The sequence below is a fragment of the Antrostomus carolinensis genome, unplaced genomic scaffold, assembly GCF_000700745.2.
Source record: "Antrostomus carolinensis isolate BGI_N321 unplaced genomic scaffold, ASM70074v2 scaffold8671, whole genome shotgun sequence".
NCBI lineage: Eukaryota > Metazoa > Chordata > Aves > Caprimulgiformes > Caprimulgidae > Antrostomus > Antrostomus carolinensis.
The window spans coordinates 25,429-39,399 of NW_010293490.1; the positions used below are offsets into that span (position 1 = coordinate 25,429).

Consider the following 13,971-nt stretch of genomic DNA (forward strand, 5'->3'; position numbering starts at 1 on the left):
GCACCCGAGTGCCCTGATACAGCACATTCCCTCGGCGAGAAGATATAGAACCTGGCACACCAGCTGGGGTGGGGGCGGAAAGAAGGTGTAGAAAAAGCTGGAGACAGGACAGCAGTGTAATTGCCAGAGGGATCTGAGAAAGGCCTTTTCCTGTGGCAAAACGCATGGCGTAATCAGAGAGTGTGCAGCTGGCAGCTTGAGGAGGACACAGCCCGTGGGCTACTTGTGCTAATCTTAGAATGGCATGTTCACTGCTTCCTGCGCCCGGCCGGCGAGCTCCACGCTGGACACAGCCGCCCCGCAGTCAGGGTCTGCTACCAGCAAAACAAGGAAGGAGTGGAATCATTCCAGCCTCACAGCTTTGATCAGATCCAGAGAAAGGGAGCTGTGTTTTCAGGCTGGAACTCAAAAACAAAAAAAGGAAAGAAAAGAAGAAAACACAACAACCCCAAAACATGAGGTCAGAAGGTCAAGAGGAAATGCAGTGTCTTTTCTGGGTAAAGGCAAAGGGTTGTGAAAGAAGCTCTTGGAGAGAGAGGGACTATGAGGGAGGCCACCCTTCCACCACAGGCACCTGCAGCTCACAAAATCCCAGCATGGTCAGGGTTGGAAGGGACCTCTGGAGATCATCCAGTCCAACCCCCCTGCCAAAGCAGGGTCACCCAGAGCAGGTCACACAGGACGGCATCCAGGCGGGTTTGGAACATCTCCAGAGTTGGAGACTCCACACCCTCTCTGGGCAGCTCCTCAGCCTCAACTGAGTCCCTAGTTCAGGTGTCCCTTCTGCCATGCCCAGGTATCCTGGGAACCTCACAATCCATCCTGCCTTCCTCAGATGTGTTCTCTGCTCCCTCCTCCTCCAGCCTGCCCTCCCTTCCCAGCAGGGAGCCAGCCCGCAGCTGGGAACAAATGGGAACCGCCCCCCCTCCCCACTTAGCCCAGCCATCATTTTTTGCCCTGCTGATCTGCTTCCCTCGCTGTTTCTTCTGTTCCCCTCATCTGCCACTTCCCCTGCCTGTGATTACTCTAATGAAGGCTGAAAAGATGGAAGGAAAGTGCTAGAAGTTCACAGCTTGATAGAGCTTTTGTGGCTGGATGCAGGAAAGCTGGTCTGAAGTGTTTGGCAAGTTTAGGAGATGTAGTCAGGACCGTGGAAAAAGGGAATGGCAGATATCTACTGGGGCTTGTGGGCCTGGGAGAAGGAAGATAACATTTGTTGGGAGCTACAGCTGCCTGAGAAAGGGAAAGGCCCTTTTCCACAGGCAAATAGGCCTGAGCCATGCTGCTCTGTACCAGGTATTTCAGACTAGAGATTGCTCCAAGCTGCAGTATGACTTGGGCTGATCCTTAGTGGAACCTCCTTGATTTGCTTTTAATCTAGAAACTAGGAGTCTAAATAAATTCCTTCTTTAATATGATTTCAAGTTTCCACAGGTATTTATCCAGCGCCTGTAGCATGGTAACCCAGAGGAAATGGTCCATACATGGGCCAGGTCAGTGTTTTGAGGGCCTTTCACCTCCAGTGATGCTCATGGAAATGGCCTCAAGTTGCACCAGGGGAGGTTCAGATTGGATCTGAGGAAAAACTTCTTCACCCAAAGGGCAGTCAAGCATTGGAACAGGCTGCCCAGGGAGGTGGTGGAGTCACCTTCCCTGGTGGGATTTAACAGACAGGCAGACGAGATGCTCAGGGACATGGTTTAGAGGTAGAATTGGCAGTGTTGGGTTTATTGTTGGACTCGATGATCTTAAAGGTCTTTTCCAACCACTACAGGTCTGTGATTCCGTGATATTCTGTAAAGGAGTGGTTGTGTTAACAAGACAGCAGGTCCCTCCCAGGCAGAGCAGTGTAAAGGGAGGAGGAAGGGCACTGCTGGGGCCTTTGGAGAAACAGAAATGTGTTCCTCTAGCAACAGCCTTCGGGGAAGGTTTTTGACTGAGAAACAGAAGAGTATTGAGGGAGAGGGGTGAGAAGTGTGGTGCTGGTCATGTGTTCGTGGCAGTGGTGCAGGGAGCAGAGGTATGAGGTTCCTTGCCGATGGTTTGTAGCCTGGTTTTGTTGTTTTGAGGTCTCCACCTCTAACGAAACAAGGATTGTTGGTTAGTTCTTCTCAGTTCCTCTGGTTTGGTTTTCCCTGGCATCAGATACTAGAGATGAAGAACAAAGGTTTCCTTTCATCAGCTTTGATTTCAAGACTTTCTACTTATATTGCTTGATACCCACATAGCAAAGAAAACAAGGTACATGTGGGATGACACCAGGGTTGTGCGCCGTGGGAAGAGCTGCACCACCCAGTCTCCAACAAACCTCCTGCTTCTCAGCTTCTTGTCAGCCCAGGGAAGGAGAAGCTTCTCTCAGCCCTGGTATTTCCTTCCTCTCCCCCACCCGCCTGAGTATTTCACTGCCAAAAAAGCAGAACAGCACAGGGACATCCCCAAGCAGATGCTGGCTTGCTGCGAGGACAGGGGATGGCTTCTTGCAGCAGAACCACTGGAAAAGGAAAGGCACTGGTGATCAGGGTGGAAAACAGGGATGGGAGGGCTGAGGTAGTGTGTGGGAACATCCTTTATCTGCTCACTGTGAGGAAAAGATGGGGAACAGATATTTGGCTCGAATTAGTTGGCTTCCAGTGAAAAATACTGAGTGTAGGCTCTTCAGCTAGAGCTGAAAGGCTCTGTGGGATTTACTGTTTTTTTTTCTGGGATATTTGAAAATGCTGCTAGGTCCTGTCTTCCCAAACTTCTTGCTCTCAGAGTGGATGATTGATGCCAGATGTGAGAAACTCTGCTGCAACTCCTTGCTTACTCTTGAACTTTATAACACATGTGCAGGCTTCTCTCTAGCCTGTTTTCTTTTCCCAGCCTTTGCTCATAACTTCTTGTTCCCAATTTGTCAGAACAGGCCAGCAGAGACCAACTCAGAGGTGGACAAGTCACCATCACCCTCAGTGGCTCAGCTAGCAGGGAAATTCAAAGAGCAAGCAGCCAATATCACTGGAAAAGAGGTAAGGAGCTCTGGAGCCACCAGCAGGTAACTGGGTGGGAAATGAGGCGCTTGCCTCTGCCTGTGGAAGTTAGAGCATCAGTGATCTGAGCATGAATCCACCTGGATTCTGAATCTTTGCAAAGCATTTGTCTCCTAGTGCGATGAAAGCTATGGCAGCATCTCCCATGCGACAGGACAACCAGACACTGTGAGTGAGACACTGCAAAGGCAGGTAGTGTACACCTGGCTCCCTCACAGCAGCAGGCAGCAATGCAGGTACTACCTGGGCTGGCTTTTGTGGGCAAAGGGCAACAATGAATAATGAAATAACGAATACTGAGCCACAGAAAAAGAAAGCAAACACCAGATTGTGCAGGTGTAGAAGCCAGTGGTGGGTCATAAGCACTTTGTTCACAAAATGAGGTGGTTTCCTTCCAATACTGCCTTCTTTACAGGTGTGAGAAAGCAAGCTGTCTCTTTACTTGCCCTCATTACCTCTTCCCAATGACATTTCAGACTCTGTGCCCATCTCTATCATGCTGAAACTTTATTTTACTGAAAGCCCACTATGCCAAGCATTGCCTCACGAGTTGTCTTTCACCACGTAAGCACAACACTAGAATACCTCTGCTAGAAGGGAAAATGAGGGTGTTTATGGATGGAGGATGACATTTTAAAAGAGCCCCCTGTATCACTGTGCACTTTTTTAGGAGTGTAGATGTTTTGTGGTGGCCCTTTTCAGTCAGTGGGTGCCCCTGTAAAACTGAACTGCTTCCTTCTGCTGCCCAGCTGATTTCAGCACATCCCAGGCTGGGCCTAAGGGGATCCTCCCTGTCACCCCTCTTGCCTTTGGCTGGATGCAGTGGTGACCTCTGTCCTGGGGGGCTGGCATGCCACCCTCTATCAGAGGTTAGCACCCTCATAGCTGGGCCCCAGGATGGGAATAGCCAATCTCTTCCCAAGCACTTTTGTTTTTTCCCCACTAGTCACCAGCACACCACTCCATCCATCCCGTTACAGTCATTTCCTCTTTTTAAGGTATGGGATTTAATTGCACTAAGTCCTTCAGCCTTAAGAAAGCAGCAAGTTCCCAGCCCTCTCTTGTGTTATCTGCAGACCTCTGCTGCTCCCAAGCCAAGGCAGTGTGAAGGGGCCTCACAGGAGGAAACTCAATTTCTCCAGAGACAGAGGAGGACAAAGTTTCCTGTCTTTTCTCTCCAAGCCATCTGTCACTTCCCCAACAGCTTTCTCAAGCTGGCTTCAGATTAATGGCTGAGTGGATGGTCTTTAACCCTTGCTTGACCCATGCCAGCAAAGGGGAACCTATCAACCAGGGAGCCTCTGATACATTCACTGTGGCACAGCAGAGCATTTCCTGGTTGCAAAATGGTGAGGTTTCAGCAAGACCTGATATTATTGCTTCCTAGTTTGAGGTAAGGGGAAGGAAGGGCAGGGCTGCCCTTAGCTGGTTAGAGATGCAGCATTGCCATGGCTGGGTGCAGCACCACCAGAAGTTAAGTGACATCAAATCTATGTGTCCTCCAAGATGCCAGAATCCAACTTTTCCAATGCCTGCCTGTTAGAAAGTAACAAAATTATCCAAATACAATATAATAGAATCATAGAATCATAGAATGGTTTGGATTGGAAGGGACCTCAAAGCTCATCCAGTTCCAACCCCCCTTCCAGCAGCAGGGACACCTTCCACTAGACCAGCTTGCTCAAAGCCTCATCCAGCCTGGCCTTCAACACTTCCAGGGAGGGGGCATCTACAACTTCCTTGGGCAACCTGTTCCAGTGTCTGACCACCCTCACAGTGAAGAACTTCTTCCTAATATCTAATCTAAACCTCCCCTCTGCCAGTTTAAACCCATTTCCCCTTGTTCTGTCATTAACTGCCCTTATGAAAAGTCCTTCCCCAGCTTTCTTGTAGCCCCTTCAGCTATAAGATCTCCCCGGAGCCTTCTCTTCTCCAGGCTGAACAGCCCCAACTCTTTCAGCCTGTCATTGTGGATATTATCCAAGATGCACAATATTACCCGAGTATTTTGACTGTTAACACACAAAAAGTGTCTTAACAGCTTGGCAAGAGACTACAAGCCTGGCATAAAAATAGAGACAGCTTGTTGTCAAGACCAGAGCAATAGGTATGAAGGAACAACTCCATAGTGCTGTGCTATGTGCTTCCTACTGAGCACTCTGTACTCAGAGCCTGTGGACATTTAGAAGGAACCAGTGTCCTTGCTGTTAAGTTGCCTTGTTCCTTCTCCCCTGGAGAATCTGTTTCTTAGTGAAAAAAAGTGTTGCAGCTGAGGCCTTGTCTCTGCCAGCTGCTCTTCTTCATTACAGAGAAACAAATGGGGCTGTAGGGACATGTTCAAAAAGTCTGAATTCCCTTTTTTGCCCCTAAAATATATCAGATGCAAAATAGGAAAATCATGAACCAGGTAGGCAGCTGAGACTTATTAAAAGGAAATCCTGGTAATAAGACAGGAAGGAGAACAATAACAAGCTATTCCAGTCTGAGGGGGTTTCCAGCAGGATGCTTTGAAGATGAAGATTCTGAGAAGACTTCTCTGCTCTCCACAGCTTAGAAGAGCATCCTTTGCACAAAGCCTGAAGTCTCATGGTACATGCTGGGCTTGTACCAGCATGATTGTGCTCAAGATGCTGTAAGCACACCTAGCCTGCTGGCCACACACCCATATGCCAATATCTTGTGCTGCTTTTGGATGTTTCCTTTAGGCAAGCTGAGCCCTGCCGTCCAAGGAGGCCACTTTCAGAGCATGCCCTGGGTGCTTGAATTTCAATTATTTTATCAAAAAACCTGATTTCCCTGGTGCTGAGTGGGTTGTTTTCTTCTCTTAGGTACCACCACATAAGCCAACTCGGAGGAAACCACCATGCTCCCTTCCTTTGTATTCCCACAAAACTGAGACAAGTGACAATGATGAGCAAGTGAGTATCAATTTAATACAGTGACAAGGTCTCTCCTCTCTGCAACCTCTTCTCTCCTGAGACACGAGCTAGGAGGTAACGGAGAGGTCAGGCTGTGCAGCAAAAGACATCAGTCATGCAGCATCAAACCTTCCCCTGCTCACACACACACCTACTGACTCAGAGTCAGCTCCACGCCGTTTCCCACTCCACGCATGGACACATGTCCCATTTCTGCTGCCTTTGGTTTTACCCTTGAAGCACTGACAGATCCACCCAGTTACCACCTTTCAAGCATTTTAAAGCAGGAACTGCTGGCATTTGTTAGATTTGAACAGCACTTAGCACAGGGAGCTGTTTGTTGCCTTCAGATGAACTCAGAGGTTTGAGGTATGATGGCCTAAAAGTTCTGCTCTTGAGATTTTTTTTATTCTTCAGAAAAAGGGGATAATTAATCCAGAGTGAGAATTTTAACCTGTCTGGTGCTGAAATAATACCAGGGGAAACTGTGTCATAGATTAGACACTGTAGTGAAGGCCATTACACGTCACCTAACTCAGATACTTCAGCCAGAAAGCAGACGATCACTTTTTCTCCTGAAGGAAGGACACATGTATGTAGAGCCCTAGGATGGCTAAATAACAAAAGGGGAGCAGGATCAGGAAAGAAGAAAGCAAACTTTTGTGTGAATATGCTATTGGAGCCTTCATTTGCTGCTCTACTTATTTGCTCTTCCTGCTTATCTCTTGCAAACCTTCTGCTTTCATTGTATTTCCTCTTTTTCACTTACTTTACTGTGACTTTTCATGTTTCATTTTGTTTTGCAGAAACGATCTCCAAATACTTGCCCCATTCCCAAGGTCAAGGTGAAAAGCTCTCCCATGATTGAAAAGCTGCAGGTAGGTCCTGGAAGAGCCCACGTGGCTGCCCCAGCAAATTAAAACTGGTTTATTACATTAAAGCTGGCATTTTTCATGGCTACTTCCCTTGTGGAGCAACCACAGGGGATCCAGGAGCCAAGGGTGACAGCTAGGTAAGCAGGGCAGTGGCCTCACCGATGAGGGCCCAGTCCCACAATGCACAAACAAGGAAGGCAGAGGAGGACTGGTGATGGTAACCAGGGTCAGAAACAGTCCAGCAACCTTCAGACACGTCCATAGGTGGGTCAGTGCGTGGGTCAGGATCATCTGGATCTGCAGGGTACACGGCTGGGCATGGGCATGGCAGCAGCATGGTTCGGGTATGGAGCAGGGGCAGGAGCCTGAGCTGAAGTGCAGCTTGCAAGAGAAAGTGAGGGAAGCCCTGGCTGAAACATCTTCCAGCTCTTTCTTCGCAGCAGTCTAAATCAAACTGAGTCACCTGCACCCTACCAGGGAGCTGGCCTTGCGCACAGCCAGATCCAACCCTGGCAGCGAGGCGTGTGTTCCAGGCTCTGGCACTCCCCTACGCGTGCCTAGAAGCTCCGCGCTTCCCTTCCCTCAGTTCCCCCAGTTACACACAAACACACCCAGTGCTTTTTGCCCTTTTTCTCTCTCACAGCAGCCCCTGACTCATGCTGCTGAGGGCAGCTCAGCACTTTATAGCCCACACAGTGCCCAGGAGCTGCCAGCTGCTGCTCCTGGCAGCACGTGCGACTCGCGAGCACGGTGCCTCCTGGCCACCCAACACAGCGTAATCCTGTTCATAGCACCGTCCCTCTTAATGCACTCAAGGACATTTGCCTACCAGACCTTCTTAGTGACAGGCCAGCAGGAAGTGTTTGACACAGTTAATCACAAACTTGGTTCTTTCCATGGTTTTCTCACTCCTCACCACTGTGCAGATCATGCAGAAGACCCGCAGATCAGGCTTGAAAATGCAAAGTCTGCTTGGGCACACACAGGGATGGTTTAAATCACCAAGTGATTGCTGGCTGCTTGTTCAAACTTTCTCCCAGCTCAGCCAGTGTAGACTGTGCTGGCTTGGCTGGGTCACTGGAAAATCCCAAAAGGCCTCAGGATGACAAAAGGACACGTCCTGAGGTCCAGCTGCTGGGGAAGGGCAAATATCCAGTCATAACTTCTCTGCCTGGACTTGTTTGTTGACAGTGTCACCAGGAGAGACCCATAACCAGTAGGTATGTGGGTTGTGACAGCTGAGAGATGTGGCAGCTCCAGTGGCAAGAGTAAGGGTTCCCCTGTGTGTTTACTGCCTGTAGTGTCACGCACGTTGGTGTCACGCACATCAGTGACAAGGATTTTTCTTTGCAGGCCAATCTGGCTTTTGCTCCAGCTGCTCTGCTGCCCGGAGCATCTCCCAAAAGCCCAGGTCTGAAACCCCTGGTGTCTCCGTTCAGCACCCCTCCCTCAACGCCCAGCAGCCCAGGGATTCAGTCCCAGCCCAGTGAAGCAAGTGAGACACCGGTCAGCTTTGATCAACCCCCGGAAGGCACTCAGCTGCAGTTCTATAACAAGGTAGGGTATGTGCTAGGATTTCTCCATCGTAGCAGGACAAAGCTTACTTATCACTTGGGGATGAAGAGGAAGAGGAAGCCATAGCCCTCAGTCCTGCCATACCAGTGTGCATTTGTGGCCAACAGAGATCTGTGCGCTGGGTTCAAAACAGCTTTTCAAGTGCACCTCTCTGGAGCCTCCTCTCTGCACCCTTGCACACAGATCTTGATGGTCCAGCAGCTCCAGTGGCCTTCCTGCCCCAGTGGCGAAGGGAAGGGGTGAAGTGGCAGGACTCAGTCGCTTCAGCTCAGCAGTAACAGGGTGGCTGGTACCTGGGCAGGGAGCACTGTGAGGAGCTGGTGCCACGTGCCTACAAATGTCAAAGGTGGCTGAGGCACAGTTTGGGGAGCCACACAGAACGTGACTTTGCCAGGTGTCCCACAGAGTGCAGAGCACTTGATGAGGAACTGTAACCTGCATTCACCATCATCAACTGGAGCACAGGCTCCATCCTCAACCACCAAGCTGCCAAAAGTAGAAAAGGCTGAGATACCCAAAGTCAGCAGCGTCTGCATCATGAATGCAGCATCCTTGGGTGTAGGGTCTAACTTGGACAAGGAGCCAAAGTTTAAATTGGAACACTGCTCTCCAACACCATCTTTACAGAAGGAAAGGAGGCATATATTAGGGACCTGCTTGTCCTATAAAGTAGTCTCTCAGCAGCAGGGTGCCCTCTTCTCCCTACTTCTCAGTAGCAGAGCAGGAAAAAGTGAGGCCACCAGCGTAGCAATCAAGTTTCCCATGGTATTTTCCTCTGTTGTGCTTTCCTGCTTTCCAGTACCACTCTCTTGACTGCTTCAATGTCTGCTTTTCCTGCCTCCAAGGTGCGGACACGGGGATCGATAAAGCGCAGGCCTCCCTCCAGGAGGTTCCGAAGATCTCTGTCCGAGTATGGAGATGGGGAAGATTTAGGGGTTAACATCTCTTCTCCAGAAAATGGTGCCAAGGAAGATGGGGATGAGGTGTTTGGGCCCAAGGGCAAGAGAGAGGAGGCAGAAACAGGGAGCAAAGAGGAAAAGAAACAGACAGGGTCTGATGAGAAGCCCTCATCAAGGAAAGGATCCAGCAGATCAGAAGATGAAGAAAAAGGGGACAAACAGGCAGAGGAAGTGACTCCTTGCAAGAGTAACACAGGGGATACAAAGGAGGAGGTGTGTCCTGGTGCCCCAAGGGAGGAGAACTCTCCCCAGCTTCCTTCTGGAGACAAGGAAGAGAAGGTGTGTGAGGGTCCCCAGGGAGAAGAGCAGCAAGGCAGTGCCTGTGAACAGGAAAAGGGGGACAAGGAGAAGGAAGAAGCCAAAACTGAAGCTGAAGCTGAAGCAAAGGAGAGCAGTGAGAGTACAGATGCACGGAAAACGTCAGACACTGAAGAAACACCGCTGGCACCTGAAGCACTGCAGGACGCAGTGGGCTTAGAGACTGCCAGTGAGCCTTCAACGTCGGCCGCGCAGAAGAGCACAGCGTAACCGTGACGCACAGGTAAGGTGGGTCAGCATGATGGTGGCTCCTAAAATACCAGAGGGTTTTGCTTACTAATGAAAATGGCACCTGTGACAGAACACACCAACATTTCTGCTGCTCCCCACACCTCAAGAGTATCACATCTCAGGCCTGCAGAGCCTGTTTAAAAGAACCAGCCCTCCTGCGTGGTGTTACAGGGAGAGAGGATGGAGAAGAAGCAAAGCCCATTATGGCTTCAGTAAAACACAGAGGCTGTGCTCACCAGGCACCCTGCTCAACTGCTGTTTTGGAAGCAGTTTGAAAGTAGTTACAGTAAAAAGCACTTTCCCCCACCAGTAACCATGTATATACAATCTCAATATCATAGAATCATAGACTGGTTTCCTTACATACACATATTTATATGTATATGTGAGCACACATTGTATATATACATGTGTACATATATTCTCTCTCTCTGTTAGCTTTGCCAGCAAATACATTGTTTGCACACTTACCAGTTTCATGCCCAGCCCTGGAAGCATGCAGACACGGGCCTCTGCCACTTGAAATGGAAGAGGATTCCCACTGGCTAAAGCAGGGCTTGTTCCATGTAACTTGTGTGTTCTCTAACCACCGATAACGCAGTCACAGATGCCTGAGGAAATATCTCATCCCACCTCAACCACCCGTCCCCTCTTCCAACGCCTCCTTGGTTTGGCAAGGAGCAACCGAAGGGGAGCAGGATGGTGCTCAGGCTGCAGCTTGCCTTTGCCTCCTAGCATGGAAACAACCAAAGCACCCCCCAGGTCACAGATTCTCCAGGATTGTAATTACTTAGACCAATGTTCATGGTGCTTCAGCTAATCACAGTAATGATTATTTTTATTAATTTCCTTACTTTTCCCCCCTCTCAAAAGGACATAGCCAATCAGGGCACAGGAGATTTAACATGGGAATAGGAGCCAACTAACCTAATCAAGGTGGAAGCTACTGGAAGACCTTCAGTGGTAGGAGAGGAGCAGAATACGGATATCTCCTGAGGTCTGGACTCATCCTGGAGCTGAGTGGCTGCTCACTGGCTCTCTGCTTTGCACCATCATGTTTTGGGACAGTCAGAACAAGAGGCTGGCTTGCAATCACTTCGGAGTTTAAAACTGAGGTGTTGGCTGATGTTCCTTGGTGATATCTGGGGACTGAGAGACCTGCTACGTGCTGTCCTGGAACCAACAGCCACCACCACTGCTGGGCCCTCTGCTCCTTCATCCTGCTCCAAAATGTCTTTTTCTTCTCCCTCGCATTGCTCTTAGGTGAAGTTCATCAGTTACATACATACATGTATGGTGCCTTTTTGGTGCCTTATGGTGCCTTCAAACTTCTTTTGAAACATTTTGGGTTTTCAGATTTCAGTAAATAATGTTTTAACAGTAGGAAAAAAAAAAAGTATGTTTTCTCTATATATGCTGGATGGCAGAGAATGTGAAACCCTAAACACGATGGCAGACAATGTGAACCCTAAACACGATGGCAGACAATGTGAACCCTAAACACGATGGCAGACAATGTGAACCCTAAACACGGGGAAAACTCTTAGGATATTGTTCATAAAGCACAAAATCTGTTTGAAGTGGGGGTCGAGCTGTCTGATCTGTGAAACAGGCCAGCCAGGGTGGGCAATTTTTCTGTGTGCTTCAACTTTGGGTGTTTTTAGTGCTGGTGGAAAGTAACAACCAACAGATTTGATGCACAGAAAAGATGTGCTGCATAGAACCATAGGGCAAGTTTTCTTCTCTGGCTCTGTGCTCCAGCCCAGATTTAGAAGGGCCACCTGTCCATCAGTCTTTCTCACTTCCAGACCCTATCCAATCTTTGGGTTCTCTTTTGAAATTTACAGTGTGTGGCCACTGAGTGCCACTCATGATAGAAAGGATCAGAAACATCTGATTAATTTTATATACCTCAAAGAAGAGGTCTTAGATGACTAAAGTTTCAGTCACGTGGCCTGACCGAATGTTAACTGGTGAAGGACAGATAACCAGTACCTCCTAAGTACTGAGGCACCGGACTAGATCTCCATTCACTCTTGGGGCACTGGTTAAGTCACAGGTCTGGAAGTGGAAAAGCCAAAAAAGCTTTTGCATCTGAAGAGTATTTGTTGCCTGTAAGAAATAAGTTATGCAGGGAAAGATGGATAACGGACCCTCACCTGACAGTACTGCTTGAAGCTGTATCCTCAGTACTGAATAAAAAGCTGCTGTGGCTCAAGGCCATGGGGCTCATGTCCACAGCGGGACATGGAGCTGCGGATAAGTCTGGTTCACTAGAAACAGACTTGTCAAAAGCTGAGCAAAGGAGGCATCTAGCTGTTAGGTGATGTGAATGGTCAGGAGCCAGTGCTTGAACTTGCCACCAGCCACCTAGTACCCAGCAACACAGACACAGCTACAAGGACCAAGGGCAGAACCAGCCAGCTCTTCTTCATCCACCACAAAGCTCCTCCTTGCAAGCCTTAAACTGAGCAGAGTCAGAGGCTTGGGTTGTCCCTGTCTCTTTGGACAGGCAGAAGCATTTTACATGACACAGCCCACGTCCACCCTTCAGTGGGCTCTGCAACACAGCAGCGTTACAAAGCCCTTTCTGTCCACCAGCCCTAAAATCGCGAGGAAAGAAGTGGCTTCGTGCCCTGCCAGGTGAGACCACGGAGGTGTCATTTGCTGAGAGCCAGGGTGTTTCCCCTCCTTCATAGCACAGGCTTGTGGTGAACGTGACCCCCACATCCTTTTGAGCCACGTTGTGGAGCGTTGTTGCCTTTGAATCCATTTTAATCTGTTTGTTAAAGCTCGTGTTCCAGGGCAGGCTGCAATCATTTGCTGTACCCCGTTCCTTCTCTCAGCAGTGTCCCATCTGGGTGTGAGTGATTGTGCCTTACTGTATATACAGATATATGTGTGCCTGTTTAGAGAAAGTATGTGTGTCCCCAGCAAGGGAGTGGAAATCCAAAGGAGAAACAGAAGAAATAAATGATGGAATAAAACCAACCCAAAATCTGTGTGTTTCCTCCTGGGGAGATGAAGGAGCCTAAGAGAGGATGGAGAAACCTGGTAGCAGCAGACAAAATAGGAGAGGCATTTGCAGTGCCAATGGAACGGTTTAACATTTGATTTTTATTTAATTTGTGGGATTTTTTACTTTTGGGGAACAGTATTAACCAATGTGCTTAATCCACAAAGGAAGGTGTTCTTTGGGGCAAGCAGTGGCACCGGAGACTGCCACACTCCCCGCCCCAGCTCTGCAGGAATCTGGGAAGAGAAGAAGGCAAAGCTGTCTGACCTACTGCCGTTTCTCCAACAGCTCCCTTGTTCAGGGAAAGCATAAAAACAAACCAAACCCAAGGTGACACACACTGATCCTTCCTGGGAGAGTTCCCAGCTTCTGGCAACCAACACTTTAGAGACCTTCTGTGCCAGAAGTTGCATCACCAACTTCACCCTTGATGGTTTTACAAGTTGCAGTCAAAAAGTTTTGGCCGAAATGTAGCTCCCAGCTTGGCTTGGTGTATGGGGTGGGGGCACCATTCAGTCCCATGTTAATGGCTGACACTGGAGTGTGCGATGTCAGGTGTAAGGACACTGATGGTTCAACAGGAAAATGCCCTCAGCAAGAAAAATCGGATTAAATTGATGCAATTCCTCCAGTGTGGATGATAGCTGAAAGATTTAAAAAATAAATAAATAAAAGCACAAACCTTCATGGCCAGAAGACTAAATTTAAACTTGGGAGGGAAGGATGCAAAACAGGGCAAGAAGAGATAGAGAAAGGAAGGCAGCCCGAGAGCAAGGAGACTGTTCCTCACAGAACCACAGGTGTGTTTGGCCGGGATCTTGCTGGTTTATGGTTATTTTTTGGTGGGGCTGTGTTTAAGCTGCACTGTGAGCCACAGGGCGGGTAAGGGCTGAGAGCAGGTGCTGGTGGAAGAGGGTTTTTTGGAAGCTGTGGGATGCAAGGGAGGCTGGCACAGAGGTGTGGAAACATGGCGGGGGAGCGTGAGGGTGACAGGAGGCACTGGCGGGACACAGCACACCGGGATGCAGTGGCGGCCACAGCCGCGGGGAAGCG

General features: G+C 49.1%; 1 protein-coding gene across 1 annotated transcript; it reads left to right on the forward strand.

Moving 5' to 3' along the window:
- The first annotated feature begins 1,044 nt into the window (after nucleotides 1-1,044).
- Nucleotides 1,045-9,881, forward strand: RCSD1 (RCSD domain containing 1). The gene is made up of 6 exons (XM_010177289.1): nucleotides 1,045-1,055; nucleotides 2,903-3,005; nucleotides 5,855-5,944; nucleotides 6,751-6,822; nucleotides 8,173-8,376; nucleotides 9,240-9,881. The coding sequence occupies exons 1-6, from the start codon at nucleotides 1,045-1,047 to the stop codon at nucleotides 9,879-9,881; spliced, it is 1,122 nt and encodes a 373-aa protein (XP_010175591.1).
- Nucleotides 9,882-13,971: the final 4,090 nt, after the last annotated feature.